General features: G+C 40.1%; 1 protein-coding gene across 2 annotated transcripts in view; it reads left to right on the top strand.

The window, feature by feature from the left end:
• The window catches only part of FAM120A (family with sequence similarity 120 member A), a 115,550-nt gene extending 95,205 nt beyond the window's left edge, over window positions 1-20,345 (top strand). Inside the window, exons 12-18 of one of the 2 annotated variants that reach the window (XM_061163605.1) lie at window positions 1,224-1,338; window positions 6,646-6,855; window positions 8,836-9,019; window positions 9,606-9,743; window positions 11,879-12,020; window positions 12,323-12,419; window positions 18,429-20,345. In XM_061163605.1, the coding sequence (XP_061019588.1) occupies window positions 1,224-1,338; window positions 6,646-6,855; window positions 8,836-9,019; window positions 9,606-9,743; window positions 11,879-12,020; window positions 12,323-12,419; window positions 18,429-18,740 (1,198 nt within the window). In that variant the 3' untranslated portion in view covers window positions 18,741-20,345. Of the gene's footprint in view, window positions 1-1,223; window positions 1,339-2,708; window positions 2,764-6,645; window positions 6,856-8,835; window positions 9,020-9,605; window positions 9,744-11,878; window positions 12,021-12,322; window positions 12,420-18,428 lie in introns of those variants that run through there. The other variant, XM_061163606.1, reaches the window with a different exon arrangement.
• Window positions 20,346-20,568: the final 223 nt, after the last annotated feature.

The following is a 20,568-nucleotide window of genomic DNA, read 5'->3' as shown; positions in this document are numbered from 1 at the left end:
ACGTTGGTTTTTCTATTGGGATTTTTACTGAAGATACTCCTCTTAATCATTTGGATAGAACTTCCTTCTTCCCCTTTTATGTTTACGTTCCTGTGGATGAATATTAATTATTACTGAAATGAGAGAAGGCTCTGCACTAACTCTGATCCTAATTTTTCTCAACTTAAATTTTAAGCACTGAGAAACCTTTCTCAGCAGACAGTCCTGGAAAAGAGCTTTGTTAAGCATATCACAGTTCTCCAGACTCCTTTTAAACTATTTGCCAGAGATCACATAGGGATCACCAGGAGTTATTTGGGGGGATCAGCTGGCAAGTTGATTAGGTCATCCTTCAAGTTTGCTGAATGTAGACTTAGGAACCATTGGATATGCAGTGAGACTTGTGATGAAGTTCTTAATGGCTAGCTCCTCACTCTCTCACACCCAAATACTGTTTGGGGTTGTGCCTTTACCTAGTGCTCTGGAGGTTGCCACTGGGCCAGTGTTGAGCGGCAAGGTGAGTAAAGGGGAAGTGATCCGTAGAGAAAAGGGACTGTGGACACCTGGCTGTTCTCAGGCAGATAGTACAAATGGAAGTTTGAAGATTTAGAAATTGATTTCCCTTTAGGTGCTCACACCAGGGTGGCCCCAGTAAGTCTGCACTGACCCCAGGGATTGCAGGCACTAGTTCTTCAGGTGCCAGTTCTGAAGCCTGAAGCTTTATTGTCCCTGCTATCACTTCCTATTCCACTGCAGGGCATTCACCTGCCACCACCAGAGCCCCTTCCGTGCAGGTGGTTTACACAAGACCTAACTCTTCATCAGGAGGTAAATCTTGCTTATTTGGACTTAGGGCCTGCCTCCCAGGTACCCTGTGTTGAATTAAAATAGATAAATCATATAAATTGGTGTTTAACATATATTTTCAGAGTTTAAACCCCTCAGAAAAATATATAAGTTGTATAAAAAAAAAAAAATCACCAGCTGGTTTGCAGTGTGTTCTTATTTAGCGTGCTATTTTAAATTATTCTAGAATCAAACATTCTGATCAGCCCAGCTAATGATTAGGTTTCCATTTGTAACTGACATCATCCAGTGAAACTAGAGAAGCTGGTTAAGAAATCCGTCTAGGCCTCCTTGGTTTGCGTCATCCTGACTCTCCCTAGAACCGGAACACCAGGTTGTGCTTGTGACTGGTGACTGCTCCATCCTGACACCAGACCCTCTCTCTCCGCCCCCTGTAGGTATATGGTGCAGTGGCCTGGAGCACGGATACTGCGTCGCCAGGAGCTGGATGCCTTCCTGGCTCAGGCGCTGTCCCCCAAACTCTATGAGCCTGATCAGCTGCAGGAGCTCAAGGTAATCTGCAAACCTCATTCTTTGTTTTGGGAGGTCTTGTTTCGGAGCCATGGCTCATCGAGCAGCCACTCAGTGCACTGAACTAGTAATACTAATGACGTGAACTTGAGAGCCTTCAGGGCAAAAGGAATTTCCTTCCCGGTTATAGAAACAGTCAAGTCTACTTTTGTGCGATAAAGATTTTTCCCTTGTTTACCAGTGGATGTTTATTCTTGTTTTTCACATCAGGAAGTAAACTTGCCTTTTATTTCAGGTGGGGATCCCAAACCCTGGGAGGGCTTAGTCCTAAGAGTTTACTAACATCTGGCCAGGATTCTTTTTCTTATTTCGTTCTATTATTCCTAAATACAACATTCATTTTCTCTAAAAAAAAAAAAAAAGTCGTTGCCCTCCTGGTATTATAAATCCCTTTTAAAAAACCACTTGAAGAACAATGTTATGTCATCATTCCTGTGCCCTTTTAGTCAGCATTTAACATCGTATTCCTTTTAATTTTCCCTTCTAGTATTCTTTTTTTCCTTTGATTGTTTTGACAGTATTAGTTTTGTCCATTTTGTCACCTGAGTTTTTGGTGTGCTTATCTTTTCAGTGCACTTTAATTAGTCACTGTGTCCATGTGGCTGTACTTGCTTTCTAATTTCTACACTAAATTTTAGAAAGTTTAAGACTTCAGAGTTAGCTAAATTAGTGGATCCGCCTTTTCTTTTTAATGTGCAGGGTTTTGGTTTTTTCTTTGCCATTGGTTTGATTTTTTTGTTGTGGTTTGTGTTTTTTGTTTTTTTTTTTTTTTACAAAATTTGATTTGTAATCAAGTAATCTCTTTTGACAAAATCGCCTTCACTTTTAGATCTTTTTACCATTCTCTATGAAGGCGTTCTTTCCCTGCAGAACAGTTTGAGGCTCATTTAATGGGTTTTCAGTATTCTACTGTTGGGGCGCAATAAATCTGTGGTTGCCCCTAAATTATGGAGTTAAATTCAGTAATCCAGTGTTGACCCTCAACTGTGTGGAGCCCATGTCATTTGTGATCGCCTTAGGCTTCTGATGACTTTGAAACAAGCTAAACTAAAGACAATCAAACTTAGGAGAGTCTACCTCAAATTATATTCTTTACTTTGTAGTTTAAACTTTTCTGTTAGACAGACATTTTTTTTTTTTTAATGGTTTTGAATTTAAGTTTTCGTTCTAGAATGTTTGGCCGGGTGTCCCCTGAGAGGCTGGTACTAAGTGCAGGCTCTGCGTCCTGTATCCCAGAGTGTGGTGCCATCACCACCATCTTCATCAGCAGACTATGCTCAGGGGTGTTGTAAATACTTTTACTAGAGTGTGGTGCCATCCCTCTACCTCTACTTCCTGTTTCTCTTATTTAGATTATTACATCAGTATTGACATCCCAGTTCTGAAAATCAGACCGCCAGGTATCAGGTATGCCCACCAAGCCTTATTCACCATCAACTTGCTTTTACTCAAAGTTCATCTTCTCCCATATCCTTTTCATTTTTGGATCAACACATAGGATATAACTTTTGAAAGACAGTCACACTCTAAGCTTTCATTTTGGTTCTTTTGAGGTCTTAGTGCTTTCATGATTTTCTCCTGATTCTTCATCTAAAGCCAGGCATTTCTAGAGCTGTGTTTAGAAAGACCCATTTTATGTGCAGTTACTTCAAGCCCACCACTATCCCTTTGGGTCTTGCTGGTCTGGAGGTCTATGTTCCTTTCACCAAGGACAGCCTGCATCATTAGTGCTTCATTCACGAGCACCATAAATTCTGAAAGAGCTGAAAGGGAAAATAACAGCATTCATTGGGGGGAGAAATAGTTGGGGTGTTTTGTTTTGCTTTGTTTTTTAAGATCAGTGATCCTCTCAGTTATCAGATTGAGAACTAATCATTTAAATGAACACAAATCCTTATGCAGAGACTGAGAGTCCCAAAATTCAGTGATAGAAAAGTAAATTTCAAAATTGCTTTTTCACTTAACCATTCAAGTTGTTTTGCTATTTCAAAAGCAGTGACAATGCTTTTCTATAAAACACCATTTTCCTGCTTAGGATATAGTCAACTCTTGATTTTTGTTGTTGTTTTAGAGGCCATTATCCAGTTTGTGGATTGCCCAGATCCTGTTTTTCTTCTCCCATTTTTGCCCATCATGTGCTTTGAGAATAAAGAGGAGAAGAGAAAAGACCTAATTTTGACAGTTTGCCCTCTTGATGGCTATTCTGATGGGAGGTTTGGGAAAAGATGTTGAAACCGTTGGTTTAAATGAATTTGCAAGAGTTTCATCTTGTCCATTCTCTGTCCTCCCGCCACATCCCTGAACAATTGAGTGTTCTGCGTGGCTCAGTGATTGACAGCCCTCACTTTTTCCCTGTTATTTTTTTTTTTTTTGGCACTTCTTCTAGGTTACCAGCACAAACATAAAGACTAAGGTAAAATCAGCACTGATGCTGTATTTGAAGGAGGGTGGGTAAAGGATGAAGAGAAAGATCTTTGTACAGTTTTAATATTTATCCAGTTTCTTTCTCCCTTGCTCTTGACATCCCTATAATTGCCTTAAATTCTTTTAACAGTTTCACATGCCAAGTGCAGAATTAAAAGATGGAAAATGAAGAGCTTTAAAGACAGTATTAGGGACGTGCAGCATGTCTGTGATACCTGTAAGAATTGTTGTGCATATAGGTAAATATGCCAAATCAAAGTAAGAGTCTATTGCCCAGTAATTAGAAGTTGGACAAAGTAAACCTCACTGGAATTTGGTTCTTCAACTAATTGGCTGGAGATACGTTCCATATTTGTGTTTCCTATAAGATCAGAAAATCTTGTCAGTATTTTTCTAGTTGAGGAACTTTGAATAATGGTGAATATTTTATCTTCTGTGGTATAAGAGAATGAGGTTAAAATGTGAATATTATAGCCATTTCTGTGATCACGGGTTCAGATTCTGGTGCTACCAGTTATCAGTTTTGTGACCTTGAGCTCTCTGTGACTCAGTTTCTCCATCTCCGAAGTGGAGTTCTAACAGAAGTATCACACATAGAGTTGTTGAGATGCTAATGAAATAATATATGAAAAAATACTTAGTGTGGTATCTGATACATATTTATTAAGTGCCCCATAAATATTAGATAGTGTTATATGTATAATTAACATGTAGGGAATGAAATATAAAGTGCCATGTAAAATAATTAAAATTAAAAAAAATTTTTTTTGAATAAAGTGAATCCACACAGCAATTGAGATTTTATTCACTTTATTTAGACAGTTTCTAAGAATTTTCCTCTATTGAATTAATAGTAGTTGCTATTTCTAAAACTAATTGACTTGAAAATCATTTTTTAAACCCAGAAAAACAAAGTTCATTAAGTAATGATAAGGTCGTTTAAAATAAATACATGTGTGTGGATAAGGTAGATGTAGCCATCCCTCCCATCAGCTCACTGGGAAGTTACTTGTTTTAACTCCGGTGCTTCTGTGTTTCAGCTCTTATTTCTTAGCCTCAGCACTCAGATGGCCATCTGCCAGAGTGGTTTTGAGCCCTGTCAGTTAAGTAAGGCCTGAGGGTGGGTCTGATCAGCACCGCCAGCCACTAAGAAATGACAGTAGGGTCGAATTTCCCCAGAAGGACGCTGCTGGCATTGTGTTTTCTTCAGAGCAGCATCAGTACCATCGTTGCCCTCCCCTCAGCCTTGACCAGGCCCTCCCTCCCCTGGCCTCAAAGACTGTGGACTGGCAACAAGAGAGTGGCTAGAGTCCTCGTTGCCATCGTCCCTGCGGAGAGGCCAGGAGATGGGTGCTGCACGGGCAGCCCCCAAGCTCAGGCTGGCATCACTGCTGTGACACTTTCCCACAGCGTCAGTGTTTAGGAAGGAGAAACTCTTTCTGCCTCAAGACTCAGAAGAAAGGAATTTCCACTTCCTTTCTGCGGTGCAGAGAGAGGCAGAGTCAGTGGGGATCTTAGTAAGTTAGGTGACTTTTTTTTTTCCATTTTGCGCCCGCCCTGCTTTCTGCTCATAAATGTAAAAATTCATCTATCATCCCGAACCCACCTGCCCTCAACTGAATATGCTTATTAGTTACTCTTTCCAGCACTACACTGGAGAAGCAGAAGCCAGCAGGCGTGGGCTGGGAGAGGTGGACAGACTTCTCCAGATTCAGGAAGTTCTTCACTGCATTGACTTCAAGTTTTGTTTTTTGTGTTTTTTTTTTTTTTTTTTTTTAAGTTGAAAAATATGGTGTTAGCTGATAATGGGGAATGTTGACACTGACAGCACGAAACGTCAGACAATCATAAATTCATTAATATTTGTCACTGGAGTCATCTTTTTTCTCTTTAATGAAAAGCTAGTTTACCTGCCACAATTAGGCATTGCTTAGTTTGGTACTCATAAAGACTGCATTCTCAAGATACCACCACCTTAGAAAATAAGCATGCATGGTGGGAAGACAGAAACCAGGACAGTTAAAACTCAGTCCTGGATAATCCACAAACTAGGTCCTTCACAGATAATCAAGAGTTGACTGTATTTGTCTTGTGCATTATCTTGTGCATTAGCTGCTAGAAGAAAGGGCTGTGTGTACTTCAGGAAGGCTCATAGCATCAATGACTTGAGGGAAAAGAACCCAGCAAGTCTCTAGATTCTGATAGTCTGCATGGTTCAGATACAGTGTTTTTGCTGTTGTGTTCTTTCATTTATAAGCTATCCATTTCTCCTAAAACATTTTGACAGTCTCATTAATAAGTTGCTATCTAAAACATTAACATATAAAATAATGTAGACATAAAATTTAAGCGTTAGAATGAAATTACACCAAGTAATTTCTTTCCAAATAATTTTTTTAAGATAACTACTTTAAAAATGTAGAATCTTAATACAGTATTCCTTTTTACCACATTTCTGTTAATATAGTACCAGTGTTTAGAATCTACAGTATAAAATTTTATTTCATAAATGAATTGTGGGCTTCTTAACTGCTAAGGAGACCATGAATGATTTGTTACGTTGTCATGTGTCCACCTTAAATACAGGATTGCTTTACACTTGTATAGCTCTTTACAAATTCCAAATTGAAATATTTCAGTATGTTTATAAAATAGCTTCTTAAACTTAAGTTTGTTAAATAACATAAAAAGTCTTTCTGTTCAGATAGGTCAGTGTTAAGTCACTGTAAGATAGTGATAGGGCTACTTAGGGGGCATTTGGTTGAGGGGTGTCCTTATGACCCATGGAGAGTTATAGTCAGACATTGCAAGAATTGGATGCTGTAGTACTCTTACTCCATAGAAATAATTCTTTTCCATTTAAAGATTGAGAACCTCGACCCCCGAGGCATTCAGCTGTCAGCTCTCTTCATGAGTGGCGTGGACATGGCCCTGTTTGCAAACGACGCATGTGGCCAGCCAGTACCCTGGGAACACTGCTGTCCTTGGATGTATTTTGATGGGAAGCTCTTCCAGTCCAAACTCCTCAAAGCAAGCCGGGAAAAGACCCCACTCATCGACCTCTGTGATGGTCAGGTCAGTTGCAGGAAAGCAGGCTGGGTGGGGCAGGGAGGAGGGGGTGGCCACTTCTAACCAGAATGAAATAATGCTCACTAGCAAATCTCTTGTCTTTCCTACTTAATTTGTAATGAGCCCATGCAACAAGAATTTAATTTAGATTGAGCCCAGCCCAGCGTGTAACTAAATGTCAGTTCAGTGCCCACATGAGCTGAGCCCAGGACATACACTTGGTTCTCATTATTCACAGTAATTGTACTGTATGAATTCGCCTTGAACACTGAATTAGCAAATACTGAATCTTTGCACTTAGGGGAAATACAGGGTTAGGGTCCTGCAAGCCTTCCGTTGCATCATCTTCATCAATCAGTCAATAAGACAATAACCTTGATGCATATATATTGTTAACTCACTCACATTGAACTTATGACTGGCAGCGTTATAACTTAGCTTCAACAAAGCTCATTTAACTAACACACGCATTTTCTCTGTACGGCACATCACAGCCTGGCACTTGGGAACATTAGCCAATACCCAGCACTGTGCTATTCTAACAGCAAAATCATTCACAAAAACACAGAACCTGGGGCACTAAGGAGACAGTGGCAGGACACATGTTTGCAGGAGAAAAGCTGGAACGTGAATGCAGTGCTGTGCTTTCTTTAACCTCAGGTGGCCACTCAAGCGTTATTCCACTCAGTGAATGTCTTCAGATGACTATGAAAATGCTAGGAGTATTGATTTTGAGTTTATAAATAAATTTTAGCAAGTGGCTGAGTTTTCAGATGTGGAACTCAAGAATAGTTAGGATTGAGTGTACTTTTTAAAGTTCTAATTTAAAAATAAAGTGAAGTAGGTCATCAGGTTATCTTGTCCCTTTGTATAAAAGAAGCTCACATATGCTGCAAGCTTTTTGCTTTTTAACCTTAGACTACAAAACATGTATTCTTCCACATGCCGCTTAAGTTAAGCTCAGTTTAAAGACAAATTTACAGAGTAAGCAAATTTTCAGGTTCTCTGATTAAAGATTGGTTGCTGGTATAGCGACTTAGCACATATATATTTATGTATTTATTAACAAAAGACACTCTGTTTTTTCACATTATAATTTGACATACACAAGTTGTATTGTTCACATTTGTGCAGGCTACCTCACTGGTAGCCCCATGGACAGGTCAATTGGTCTATTGTCCCTTTCTCTATTAAAGAGCTCCGTGTATCCCTTAAGAAGCATCTGCTACTCTTTGCCTTAGTTCCTTTTCTGTAAAGTGAATGTTTGACCTAAAATTAAATTGATAGGAAAGTAAATTTTAAAGATGTGAACTAGGCATCATCTACTCCTTGGTGCATGAGTGGAAGGAAGGCTGTAAGCATGACCTGTCTGGACTTGGTCATTGATTTTGAGAACCAAATTTATTTTCAGTTAATAAATTTTATTGTAAATGGTTCTTGTTTTATAAGATTAAGATTATGAGATGAAGTATCTTTTGTTTTTTTTTGGCATTATTTTTTTGTGGTCAGGTTTGCATTCTGTGGCCTTCCCTGGTGGCTCAGTGGTAAAGAATCCGCCTGACAATGCAGGAGACCTGGGAGATACAGGTTCGATCTCTGGGTCAGGAAGATCCTCTGGAGAAGGAAATGGCAAGCCACTCCAGTTACTCTTGCCTGGAAAATCCCATGCACAGAGGAGCCTGGTGGGCCACAGTCCATGTATCAGACAGGACTTAGGACTATACTACAACAACAGCCACAACATTGCATTCTGTAAAAAGTGTCACTGAGCAGATTGTGGTTGTGTTATTTATGGGTAAATAAGCACAGACAGAGGAGCCTAGCGGGCTACAGTCCATGATGTCACAAAGAGTAGGACACGACTAAGCGGTTAACACACATGAGGCGTAGCATAGTGGTCAGCATGTCATTTCTTTCCTGTTCATTCCAATTCAATTGAATTGAATTTGTGAATGAAGTTTTCACATGCCAGTCCTTGACTTCCAGGCCGAGCAAGCTGCCAAGGTAGAAAAGATGCGACAGAGCATCCTGGAAGGGCTGAACTTCTCCCGGCAGAGCCACCCACTCCCCTTCCCACCGCCAGCGGCGCTGCCTTTCTACCCCACCTCTGTGTACCCACGGCACTTCGGGCCCGTCCCCCCGGCCCAGGGCCGAGGGCGGGGCTTTGCAGGTGAGTGTGTCCACCACAGTAGGTAGGGACTTCCTAGTGTGGGGAGACAGACACACACAACATGCAGGCCTTCTCAGTGAGCTGTATCCTGCTGTGTTGAGACCTTGTAAATAATTCTCAGCCTTAGTTATGAAGTTTGCAGCAACAGCTCTTCACATTAGAAAGGGACAAACTTGATCCTGGAAGAGATTACGAATGGGAAAGGGAGTGGGAGCTATAGAAGCTATTGCAGAGATAACGATTTTAAAATTGGTCAGTGTAGCCAAAAACTCTGCTGACATTTGTGGTTTAAGATTTTCTCATGTTGTGGGGTCAGCGGAACTCTCCTCCACTAAGGCTGCCTCCCAAGCCTGTGGCAGAGCCCATAGCAATAGTGTTTGGTCTCCAGAGGCTCCTCCAAGAGCAGGCAAGGTGACATTTCTGTGTTGCTGGTGAGAAGAAGGGTCAGGAGGCTCTTCCCTGGCAGCTGATGGTGTAAGAACAACTGAAGGACATGGGGGTCTCTCTGCCTGAAAGCCCACGGGTGGCTTTCCCTGAGCCCAGTTCCTCATGGCTTCTCCCATCTCTCTCCACCCGGGTCCCACAGGAGTCTGTGGCTTTGGAGGCCCCTATGGGGAAACTGTAGCGACAGGCGCTTACCGTGCCTTCCGAGTGGCGACAGCAACAGGACACTGTGGAGCCTTCTCAGGCAGTGACAGCAGCAGGACTAGCAAGTCACAGGGCGGTAATTATGCCACACCTCCTCCTAGAGCTTTTGTCCACCAGCAGCTTCCCGCTCCTTCTGGCTCTTCTTCCTCCTTGTCTGTCCTGACTCCAGCACTAAGTCCTTTCTGATAGGCCCCCACTCTGGTATTTGCCGCTGCTCATCTGCCAGCCTCTGCCTGCCCCCAGGTCTCTGCGGCAGCTTTGCTCTGACCCATCTCTGTCTTCCAGCGGGACCAGTGTGTCCACACACAGCCCTTCTGTGCACCTGCCTCCTAGTCATCGCCTCTTATGATAGAACAGGTTGCCCATTCATTCCCAGGGATGTTTTTTTTTCTTTTGTGTTCTTTAACAGCCCTCTCTCAGTAAAGAGGATTATGCTTGTATAGAAGAGTCTAAGGGCACTGTACAGTTTTTGGGCATAAAAGAGTTTTTCATAGTTTGTTTCAGAGAAACATTAGTAAAGAAAAATCTAATAAAATAGTCTGGTTTAAATTTCCATTGCTTCTCTTCTCATTCATGTTAGGCTTGTGAGGGTGAGAAAAAGTCTTAACATTGAGTTTTGAAATATTATCTTGTGATTTCGCTGTACTTTGAAGCCCATGACTTGTAACTTTGTCATAAATGCCACATTTTGGGACTGCAAATCTAAACCTGTCAAGTCTGTGTTACAGGATTACTCAAATACAGTTTTGAAGAACTTTTAGGATAGGCAAGCCTTTCTTGATCAGAAATATTTTTCCAGTTGAGTTACTTGGGTTCTTACAGAAGCTACTAGAGACATCTTTTGTAACAGTAATACTCTTATGGATGAATGCTGCCCTCTCTCTGCAGCTGTAGAAGCCACTTTTCTTCCACTGGACTTGCATGCCCTCTCCTGCCTCCCCTTAGTTCTCCTGGCTCTCCAGGGTGCTTTCCTCCTGTTACTGCGCATCACACAATGCACAGTAACGTGTGTTCTCTGCTTTACAACCAGCTTCAGCTTTTTGCAACCCTTGCCTGGAAACTCATGCTGGCCTGCAGTTGTGATAAAATACTGTTGCGGGGGTGGGGAGGAGTCCTGACTGTGAACATTGCTCTATCAGAAGTGGTTTAGTCTGAAATGACAATAGGAACATGCTTCCTAACTTCTACCAATTTGTGTCTGGAATTCAGATCTCCACTGTCCAATATAGTAGCCGCTGGCCACATGTGGCTTTCGAGCACTTGAACTGTGGCTCATCCAAACTGAGCTGTGTCCTAAGCGCACATCTAATTTTACAGACTTAACATAGAAAGAAAGAATGCAAAATATCTCAGTAGTAGTTTTTTATCTTGATTACATGTTATTTTGGGTATATTGGGTTAAATAAAATATATGTTATTAATATTTACTTCATGTGTAGCCACTTTTTTAATGTGGCTACTAGAAAATGTAAGACTTATTTGTAGGTTTTGTTGGACAGCATTACCTGGCTGTTAATGGTCATGGCTAACACCAGGATGATGGAGAATTTATTATAATCCTTTCCATCTCCCAGAAAAGAAGATGCTTGAGGTTCTGTTCTGTTTTGTTTTGTTTTTGTCAGAAATTTTGGTTATCAGTTAATTGTCTAAGCATTTTCTTAGGTAAGTTAGAAAACTTTGGAATATTCAAGCTACCAGTAATTAATAGAAGTTAGTGAATACAAAGAATATTTGTAACCCTGCCTAAGGAAATTATCATTTAATAACACAAAAAAACTTAACAGGCTAGCTTTACTGATGAATTTCCGTAAAGTTTGGTTAAGGTAGTAAAGTCTAAGTAATTACCCAAAGAGAAAAACATTTGAATTTGCAGATTTCTATCTTGATAATATAGAAGGTGTGCCATATATACCCAGTACTTTACTGGATCTGTTTCTACCTAACAGCTGTACTCATTTTTAAGTCATAACTTAATTTCAGTTGTGATTTCTTCCAATAGCCAACACAGTTGTCTTACTTTCAGATATATTTTTAATGACAAATTAAAATCAAACTGTGTGCAAAGATAGTTCACATAATAAACAAGAAGTTTTTACAAAGGAAGAGAAAGGGCTTCATGTGAAATAGAAACCACATTTGAAAGGAAATGCTTGCTTGTTTCTCTTTGCTATTTCTGTGATTGTCAAAATTTTTTCATCTACTTTTGTGCAGGAATCCAACCTATACCTTCTCAGGGAGGGAAGCTAGAAATAGCTGGCACCGTGGTTGGCCACTGGGCTGGGAGCAGACGGGGCCGAGGAGGCCGTGGGCCTTTCCCCCTGCAGGTAGTTTCTGTTGGAGGACCAGCAAGAGGGTGAGTTCTTAACAATGAAAATGTGTTTGTATAAATAAAACCAACCTCTTACTTGTTACTTTAGTTATAAGCTTACTAGTAACATCTTTATATCATTAAATATATGCTTAGTGGTTATGTAGGATTCCATTATATACAACATTATGTAATTATTTACACCATTGTTAAATAATTATCCAGAAATTAAAGTCTGTGCTTCCTATAGCATAGACTAGACACCTTTAAATCCGTTTGATATGATTTTAAATGTTATCTTGAACAGATACAAGTCTGTTTGCTTTTGTCCTCTTTGATGTGTTTAGGCGTCCAAGAGGAGTTATTTCCACTCCAGTGATCCGAACATTTGGAAGAGGTGGAAGGTACTATGGCAGAGGCTATAAAAACCAGGGTGCGATTCAGGTAATAACACAGCCTAGTGCTGGTGCCAGCTCACTTCTGGGCGCCTGCTCTCCCCAGCAGTGTCTCGGTGCCCCTGATCAGGGAGGAGGGATGTCAGAAGGTTTCTGTAGCTGCTGAGCTTCTAGCCCAGTAGTGGCACATGGTGGCTTTCAAATGTACCTTCCCTCAAACCCAGACCGTTTCAGCATCGTTTGGGGTAAAGAGTGTGAGCTCATGTTCGCGTGCTGTACCTGGGAATTTAGCTGAGAATAATCCAGAAGCTGTTAATGCTATCTATATTATAAACCATTATTTAGATAAATCACATCTAGGATTTAAAAAGAAGTTGTGACTTTGTAAGTGCTAGAACAGTGCATCTTCTTTTCCTCCTGCACCATCTTGACTAGTTCTTCCATGAAAGGATCAGCTCATGAGAAAATAAAGTCTCATGTCTGTCTTCATGAAAGAGCTAGAACTTTCTTCCGCTTTGGATACTCCATTTTAGCACCTGGATTCTGATGACTTTCCCCTTGAGAATGATGTTTTTAAAAGACCAAATCAACCCTAACACTGTATTACGTTGTCTCTTATTGAATTATGGCTTTAATCAAAGTGCACAATTTTTCCTCATAGCATCCTTATAAACATTAAGAGGAGTACACTTGTGTGACTCATTTAGTAATTAATAATCCTAATTTGGAAATAGTTGGCCAAGAGAAAATAAAACTTCTGCCTTTGCCAGGTGATCTTAGCATCTTGATAGCTTCTGTTTTGATGAAATACATTAAATAAGTCAAGTACAGAAACAGTCTCTTGCCTGAAAACAGGTCCAGGCAACCCCGGTTTGCCATGCAGCATCCAGCAAGGGGGAAGTCCTTAGCTCATTCCGGCTCCCCTGTAGTCCCACCCTGACCGTCCTCAGCCTTCATCAAAATGCTCTTTTGAGCCAGAGGTACTCCCAGTCTCTCAGCAGGTTTATGAGAAGGAGGAGAACTTTCTTTCTTCTCCATCCTGGAGCTTGTCCTGTAAAATGCCTCTGGTTTTTCATTACAGTCATCCTTGGTGGGTACAAGGGCCTTTCCTGAGCTAGTAGTGGGAAATATGTATCCCTGTATTGCTTAAGCACTTTTATTTTCATTATAAAACCTAGATACCAAAAAAACCACACACATGTATATCAAAATGTAGTTTAATGAGATATAAGGCAAATAGCCATGTAGCCATCACCCATGTGATGAATAACATTTTCCCAGCTCTTTCCAAGAGCCTCACAGGCCCAATCACAACACTAAACTCCTGCCTCCCTCTGCACAACATAACCACAACCCTGGAGTTTTGCACTCACTAATTTCTCCCTTGTCACTTTCTGGTTTTTTATCACTCATATGTGCCTTCCTAAGCACTTGTTGACCCACTCCAGTGTTCTTGCCTGGAGAATCCTAGGGACGGGGGAGCCTGGTGGGCTGCCGTCTATGGGGTCACACAGAGTCAGACATGCCTGAAGTGACTTAGCAGCAGCAGCAGACACTTGTTAAGTTGTATTCGTTTTCTTTAGTTTGCTATGTCTTCTAAGCCTCTCTGAATCAACAGGTTTCCCTCCTTCCCTTTTTCCTTCGTTTATCAACTGAAGGACAACTCAGGCTATTTCACCTTCAGATCCTGGCTTTCGCTGAGTGCACACTCACGGTGCTGTTCCTTGTGTGACTCTGACCTTTCTTGCCCACTAGTAGCTGGATCTGGATGCTTCATTGTACTTCGGTTTGTCCCTGTGGCAAGACTGCAGTGGAGTCATGTGCTTTCCTGTCTGCTTATCTTTTTTTATGTGTCAGAACTTCTTGGTCTATTCATATATTGCAAATTGCAAAATGAAGATACTCTCGTTCCATCATTTGTTTTTCTTTATTGGGATATTTTTATAAAGAGATGCTTCCCATCGCTTTCTATTTGGTGCCGCAGGGTTACAGCCCTTTGGGAAAGTTATAGATCAACACACGGTTCTGTAGCTCAACTCACCTGTCCTTGGCCCCTGGGACCCTTTGCTGTGACCTCTAGTCTTCAGTAGCTTCTTATCTGGTGTATCACCCAGCCCAGCAAACCAGTGACAGTCATTTCTCTTTGTTTCTTGGTTTCTCAGTGAGAAACAGCATTTCAAGACCACAGTAAGAGCATTCCCTGATGGACATAAGCTGCCATAGTGTCAGTCACTGTTCCTAGTGTTCTGTGTACATAGACACACACAGTCCTATTTCTTTATATATATAAACACACACACACAAATGATATGCTTTTTATTATATTTTTTAAAGGTAGGATTCTGTTGAATTCACACTGATGTTTCCAGTTTAAACTGAAGACTGTGAGGCTTTTATTTAGTCTCATCTCTGTTACATCTGTATGTTCTTTCTTCTAGACCAAGTCACCATTTCTGGGCTTTTCCTATGAACAGACCTAGAGGGAAAAGGTGTACCCATGCACGCTCATGTATAATGCACATGCAAACATATATACATGTAATCTGCTGTTCCCCCTCCCACCCCAATTAAATTGACTTCTAATTCAAATTCAGAATTTCAGGAATTTGACTTAAAGTTTACTATTTATGTCAGTATGTCCTTTCTTCCCTCCCGAGAATCTTGGTTCCTAAGAACCCAGAGAATGATTAAATTAGAACATCCCATAACTCATCATTTATTTCATCCCACATCGCATACACAGTCTGTTGCTGCTGCTGCTAAGTCACTTCAGTAGTGTCCAACCCTGTGCGACCCCATGGACTGCAGCCCACCAGGTTCCTCCATCCATGGGGTTTTCCAGGCAAGAGTACTGGAGTGGGTGCCATTGCCTTCTCCTACACAGTCTGTTAGGAATAGCTAATACTTCCATCACCAGCACAATCACAGGAAACAATTAAAGTGTTGGTATATGCTTCCCCTATTTCCCCCCACCATTCTCACATTTTAAGAAGTAGCTATGCTACTACTGTCTACATTGTCCAAGGTACATTATCCTTTCAGCTACATTTGTCCAGGGTCTGTAGATAACTATGTCCTGTGCCCCATACGCCTTAAGGCTGCTGGTCCATTTTGTCCCTCTGAGGCTCTTTTTTTTAGTGAGTTCCTAGGGAGGACTTAGGATAACAGTATTTAATTTGGAAGTAGTTTATTTTCCCAATAATTAGAAATATTGGTTCACATCTTCTCAAGAGACTTTTACACATGTTATATGATTTTCTTCTGTCATAAAGCTTTGCTTTATGACTAATAAAGACTAATAATAATTGAATTGTCTTTCCCTTTGAAGTTTTGACCTAAATGCCTAAATTGTTTTCTGTCCCCCTTCCCCTCACAACCCCTGTTTTCATTTTTTCGCTGAAGTTTAGTGACATGTCCTGCTGCTGGTCGTTCTTGGGTCATTGCACTCAGTATGCAATACTTTCTTTCCAAGCGCAATTTCAAATTTTATGTCAGAAAATTTTGTTGAATTACTTGTTTTTCATTTCAGTTCTTTTGCTTTGGTTTCTTTTCATCTCTGGTGCTCTGTCTTCAGTGTTTGGCATACTCTGGATTCCTTTTTGTCTCAAGATGTGACTCATATGCTATGCAGTTCACCTGTTTAAAGTGTACAATTCAGTGTACTCTCAAGGTCATAGAGCAATCACCCCTAATTCCAGAACACTTATCACCCCGAAAGAAACCTTTCACTCATGAGGAGTCACACCCTACCGTCGCAGACTCTGATGATCTGCTTTCTGTCTGGACTTGCCCTCTGTACATACCATGTAAATGCACCTCTTGTACCCCAAACCGGGGCTTCATTCTCTATTATTGCTGAGTGATGCCCCACTGTCTAGATAATACTACATTTTGTTTACTTGTTCATCAGTTGATGAATGTTTAGATTATTTCCACTTTTTTGCTATTATGAATAATGTTGTTGTGAACACATATATACAGGTTTTGTTTTCTTCCCCCCAAGTTTTAATGAGATATAATTGACAACATTATATCAGTTTCATTTATACATCATAATGATTTGATACTTGTATTTACAAAATGATCACCAGAGTAAGTCTAGTTAACATCCATCACTGCACATAATTACAGATTCCGTTTTCTTGTGATGGGAATATATCTTTTAAGATATTCTCTCTTAGCAACTTTTAAATATATAATAGAGCACTGTTAATTGTAGTCTTAATGTGCAAGTTTTTGTGTGGACACATTTTCAGTTCTCTTGAGTGTATATGTAAAAGTGAATTTCTGGGTCATACGGTAACTCTGTGTTTAAGCATTTGAGGAGCCACAAAATTTCCAAAGTGACTGCATTTTCCATTCCTATTTGCAATGTATGAAGATTCCAATACTATACATTCATGGCAACACTTGCTACTCTCTGTTATGGAGTTTAGCTGTCCTCGTAGGTGTAAAATTGGATCTCATTGTGAGTTTGATCCGCATTTCCCTTTGTCTCTGATTTTAAAATCTTTCTTCTTTAGCCTTCAGGTATTATATGATGTTTATTTAGTGGTGTTTCTTCTAGTTTAGCGTTTCTTTCTGGAATTATTTTTTCTTTTATTTTTAATTCTTCCCTAAGGTTTTCACCTCACTTGATGGCTTTTCCTGGTTTAATACGTGTTCCTCTTCATCCTGTCCTGTCATAGCCTGTTTTAAAATCAGAGGAAGAAGTCTTAATCATTTACTGGTGTGCCCTCCTGACATATTTCATTGTCCTTGGGGATGCTGTTCCATCTTTTGTTGGTATAATGTGTGAATTCACCATGGTACTTCCTGTTGCTCATTTTTAAGTGAAAGTAGTATTCTTGCCCCTTGAGAAGGACAGATGGTAACTGGCACCTTGTTTCCTGAGTCGCTGGCCTTCCTGTCTCTGTTCTTGCCATCCTGATGGGGCAGTTCTGAGAGGCTGTGTCCGTGGGACAAGAGGCAATGCCGCCCCGTGCTCATGGTGCTTGTAGTGGTGGGCGAACCTTGCAGTGGTCTGGGCTCATGGGAAGAATTTGCTGTAGAGAGAGGGAGTGTCTGTTTCCAAACAGCTGCAGGCTGGCTTTCCTTCTTAGTCTTCCTGCATCCTTCATAACTATAGGGAGGTTCCCTATTAAGCAGGCCCCTCAAAGCATTTCCTGTAGCAGGCATCTGTGAGGGAACTGCTTCATCACCACTGGCAATACTGCACCAAGTATGTGTTTAGTCTGGGAAGTGGACTTTTCCTTAAGAGAGTGAGGGCTTTGAGATTTGAAAGCATGTACTTGAAATCTTCAGTATTATCTTTCTTCCCTTTTGGCCCTCCTGTATTTTTATATTAATTACTTTCCTCAAGGTTCCTAGAGAATGACAGAAGTATTGGCTTCTAGAAAAGTTTACATGAGTATTTTTGAACTGCAGGATTCAAAACTAAAATGAGAAGACACTGTGTGAAAATGAGCCCAGATGGGAATCATGATAACCCCTGGTGTACAGGAGGGTGTCTCTAAAAGTCAGGGTGATAGGTACCTCCAGTTCTACTCTGTATATGGACTGCAGAGTGGATAGAATGAATAGAGCAGATACAGAGTGTATAATATAGACTGTGTATGTATTATAGAGTATATATGTATTATAGAGTGTATATGGGCTATGAAGTTGACCTTGGACAACATGCAGTCAAAAATCCACATATAACTTTATAGTCAGCCTTCTTCCATATCCACAGTCCACATTCGCAGATTCATTTAGTGCTGTAGTATGTATTGATTGGAAAAAATCCATATAATGGTGGACTTGGGCAGTTCAAATCCATGTTGATCAAGGGTCAGCTGTATAGAGAATATAAAGAGTATATAATAGAGTGCATAGGGTATATTATAGTGTATAACATGCATAGGGTAGAGAGTACATACAGTGAGGGACACAGCCACACATTCACTGCATTCTATTCTTGAATCTGCAGTGAGTCACCAGGCCTCAGTTGGTGTCTCCTCTCTACCGCTGTTTATCAAACACTGTCTTATTGCTTGCTGTCTTTCACTGTTAACAGGGCAAGCCTCCTTATGCTGCTTCAGCAGAAGAAGTGGCCAAAGAACTGAAGTCAAGATCCGGGGAATCTAAATCCTCCGCCATGTCTTCAGACGGGTCCCTGGCTGAAAATGGAGCGGTGGCTGAGGAGAAGCCGGCTCCCCAGATGAACGGGAGCGCGGGCGACACCAGGGCCCCCGGCCACTCAGAAAGTGCCTTGAACAATGACTCTAAGACGTGCAATACGAATCCTCACTTAAATGCACTAAGCACAGACAGTGCTTGCCGCAGGGCTGATGCTCTGGAGGCAGCTGTCTTAAAGAAAGAAGAGTAAACTTATTTTTTATAGAGGGTGAAGGATGCTGGAAGGGTAAGGATTTAGGAATATCTGGAGAGAAAGAGAGCCTACAGTTATGTACATTTTTTCCTTTCCGTAAGAGAAAAATGAGGACTTTGGAAATTCGGATCCCTCTTTGATATCAGAGATTTAAACAACACATTTTTAGTTTTAACCAGTTGTAGTCAAAATGCTACAATAAAACAAAAAGAGAGAAAGAAAATGAAGAGCATTTGACTCCCACACTTAAAATGAAGTACACACAAAGTTTAAACTGGTTAATGACAAAAGCCTATAGTTGTGTTTCTTGAACTATAAAGAAAACAAATTTTGGCAGTCTTTAAGTATATATAGCTTAAAATATCATTTTTAGCATTTGGCACCATATGTATGCCATTATCTTTGATTTTGCATTACTGTTCACAAGAAAGCTTTGTCTAAGGCTTTGATTTTATGATTATGAAAGAAATAAGGCACAACCACAGTTTTTCTTTCTTACTTAAAATTCATCACTGTTGATGTGGTTCTTTTGTGTTAAGAAAAAAAGTGCAACTATCAAAACAAAAAATTATAGAGTAATATTGCCGTTCTGCTGATTTTAAATATACAGTACATCATACATACTTTACAAGCAAGTTAAATGGAGATAAAGTTGAAATCATAGAAGATGCAAATGACCTTTCAAAATCAACACAATGTGTTCTGAAACTTTTCGTGACTTAATACCATGCATCTGTGATCAATGAACTATGTGGTTTTGAATCGGATGTAGACCATTAGTGCTACTTACTTGAGCTAAACTTCTGCATGGTTCATAATTTTTAAAGTGTGTAGTTAATATTATGCATGTTATTGTCCTTTCTTCCATTCTTACCAGTATGTGCCCATTTGCAAAACAAAAATGCTAATAATCAGTAATAGTCCTATAAAAGATGTTAACTCTGTTTAGTCATTGACTGATCTTGCTCTAACCTTAAAATTTTGTGATTATTGACCTCTGTTGCATTTATTCTAAAACCCCCCAAATTATCTAGCTGTTTCAAATATCAACATTACCCTGGTGTATTCACTGCTGTATGCATTATTGTTCTTTGTTGCTGTTTTATGCCTTCATATTAGCAAAATATGAAATTCTGTGAAAAACAAAAAAAAATCCCTTTGATCTTTAAAAGAAAAAACAAAAAAAAAAACAACCCCCCCTTCTGTAGCAGGAAACAAATTGCTTGTTCTTGAGAACTTTCCCATCAAGAATTTAGTAGAAGCAGGTATACTTATATCATTTTGATGTTTTTGTTAATGTTTCCAAACAATGTACTTTGAAATCAGAATCACTTCTTATTCGTTTTCATATAATTCTCCTGATGCTCTTCATCACACATTAGTGATCAGAAATGAGATGTAATTCCCCAATCCCTGCCCGCAAGACCTGAGTAGGATCTTACTGTAAGTTGAAGGGAGTTTTGCCCTAACTCATGGATTGTGCAAGAATGAACTGCTGTTGGGTTTGACTGATTGTAGATGGGTTGTGGTGTGGTGTATCTGAAGGCTATTGAATGCAACTTACAATGCTTAATAAAAATCTTTATTCTTTTAGTATAAAAATGGTGTGGCTTTAAATTTTTTGTAAGAACATCCATTTTACTGAGGTTTAATGCCAAATGAAACGACTAATAAAGAGCCTAGTCAAATAACCAAAATTTAGAAGTATTTTGCCCATTGCAAGTAACTCCATTTCTTGCTCTAAAGGAACATGTGTTGTCGAAGTGCAAGTTATGTTGATGCTGATGTCTGAATGTCATAATTACAAAAAAGACACTTTGATAGA

Source organism: Dama dama, chromosome 16 (assembly GCF_033118175.1).
Source record: "Dama dama isolate Ldn47 chromosome 16, ASM3311817v1, whole genome shotgun sequence".
Lineage (NCBI taxonomy): Eukaryota > Metazoa > Chordata > Mammalia > Artiodactyla > Cervidae > Dama > Dama dama.
This window is presented reverse-complemented; position numbering and strand designations above follow the sequence as displayed.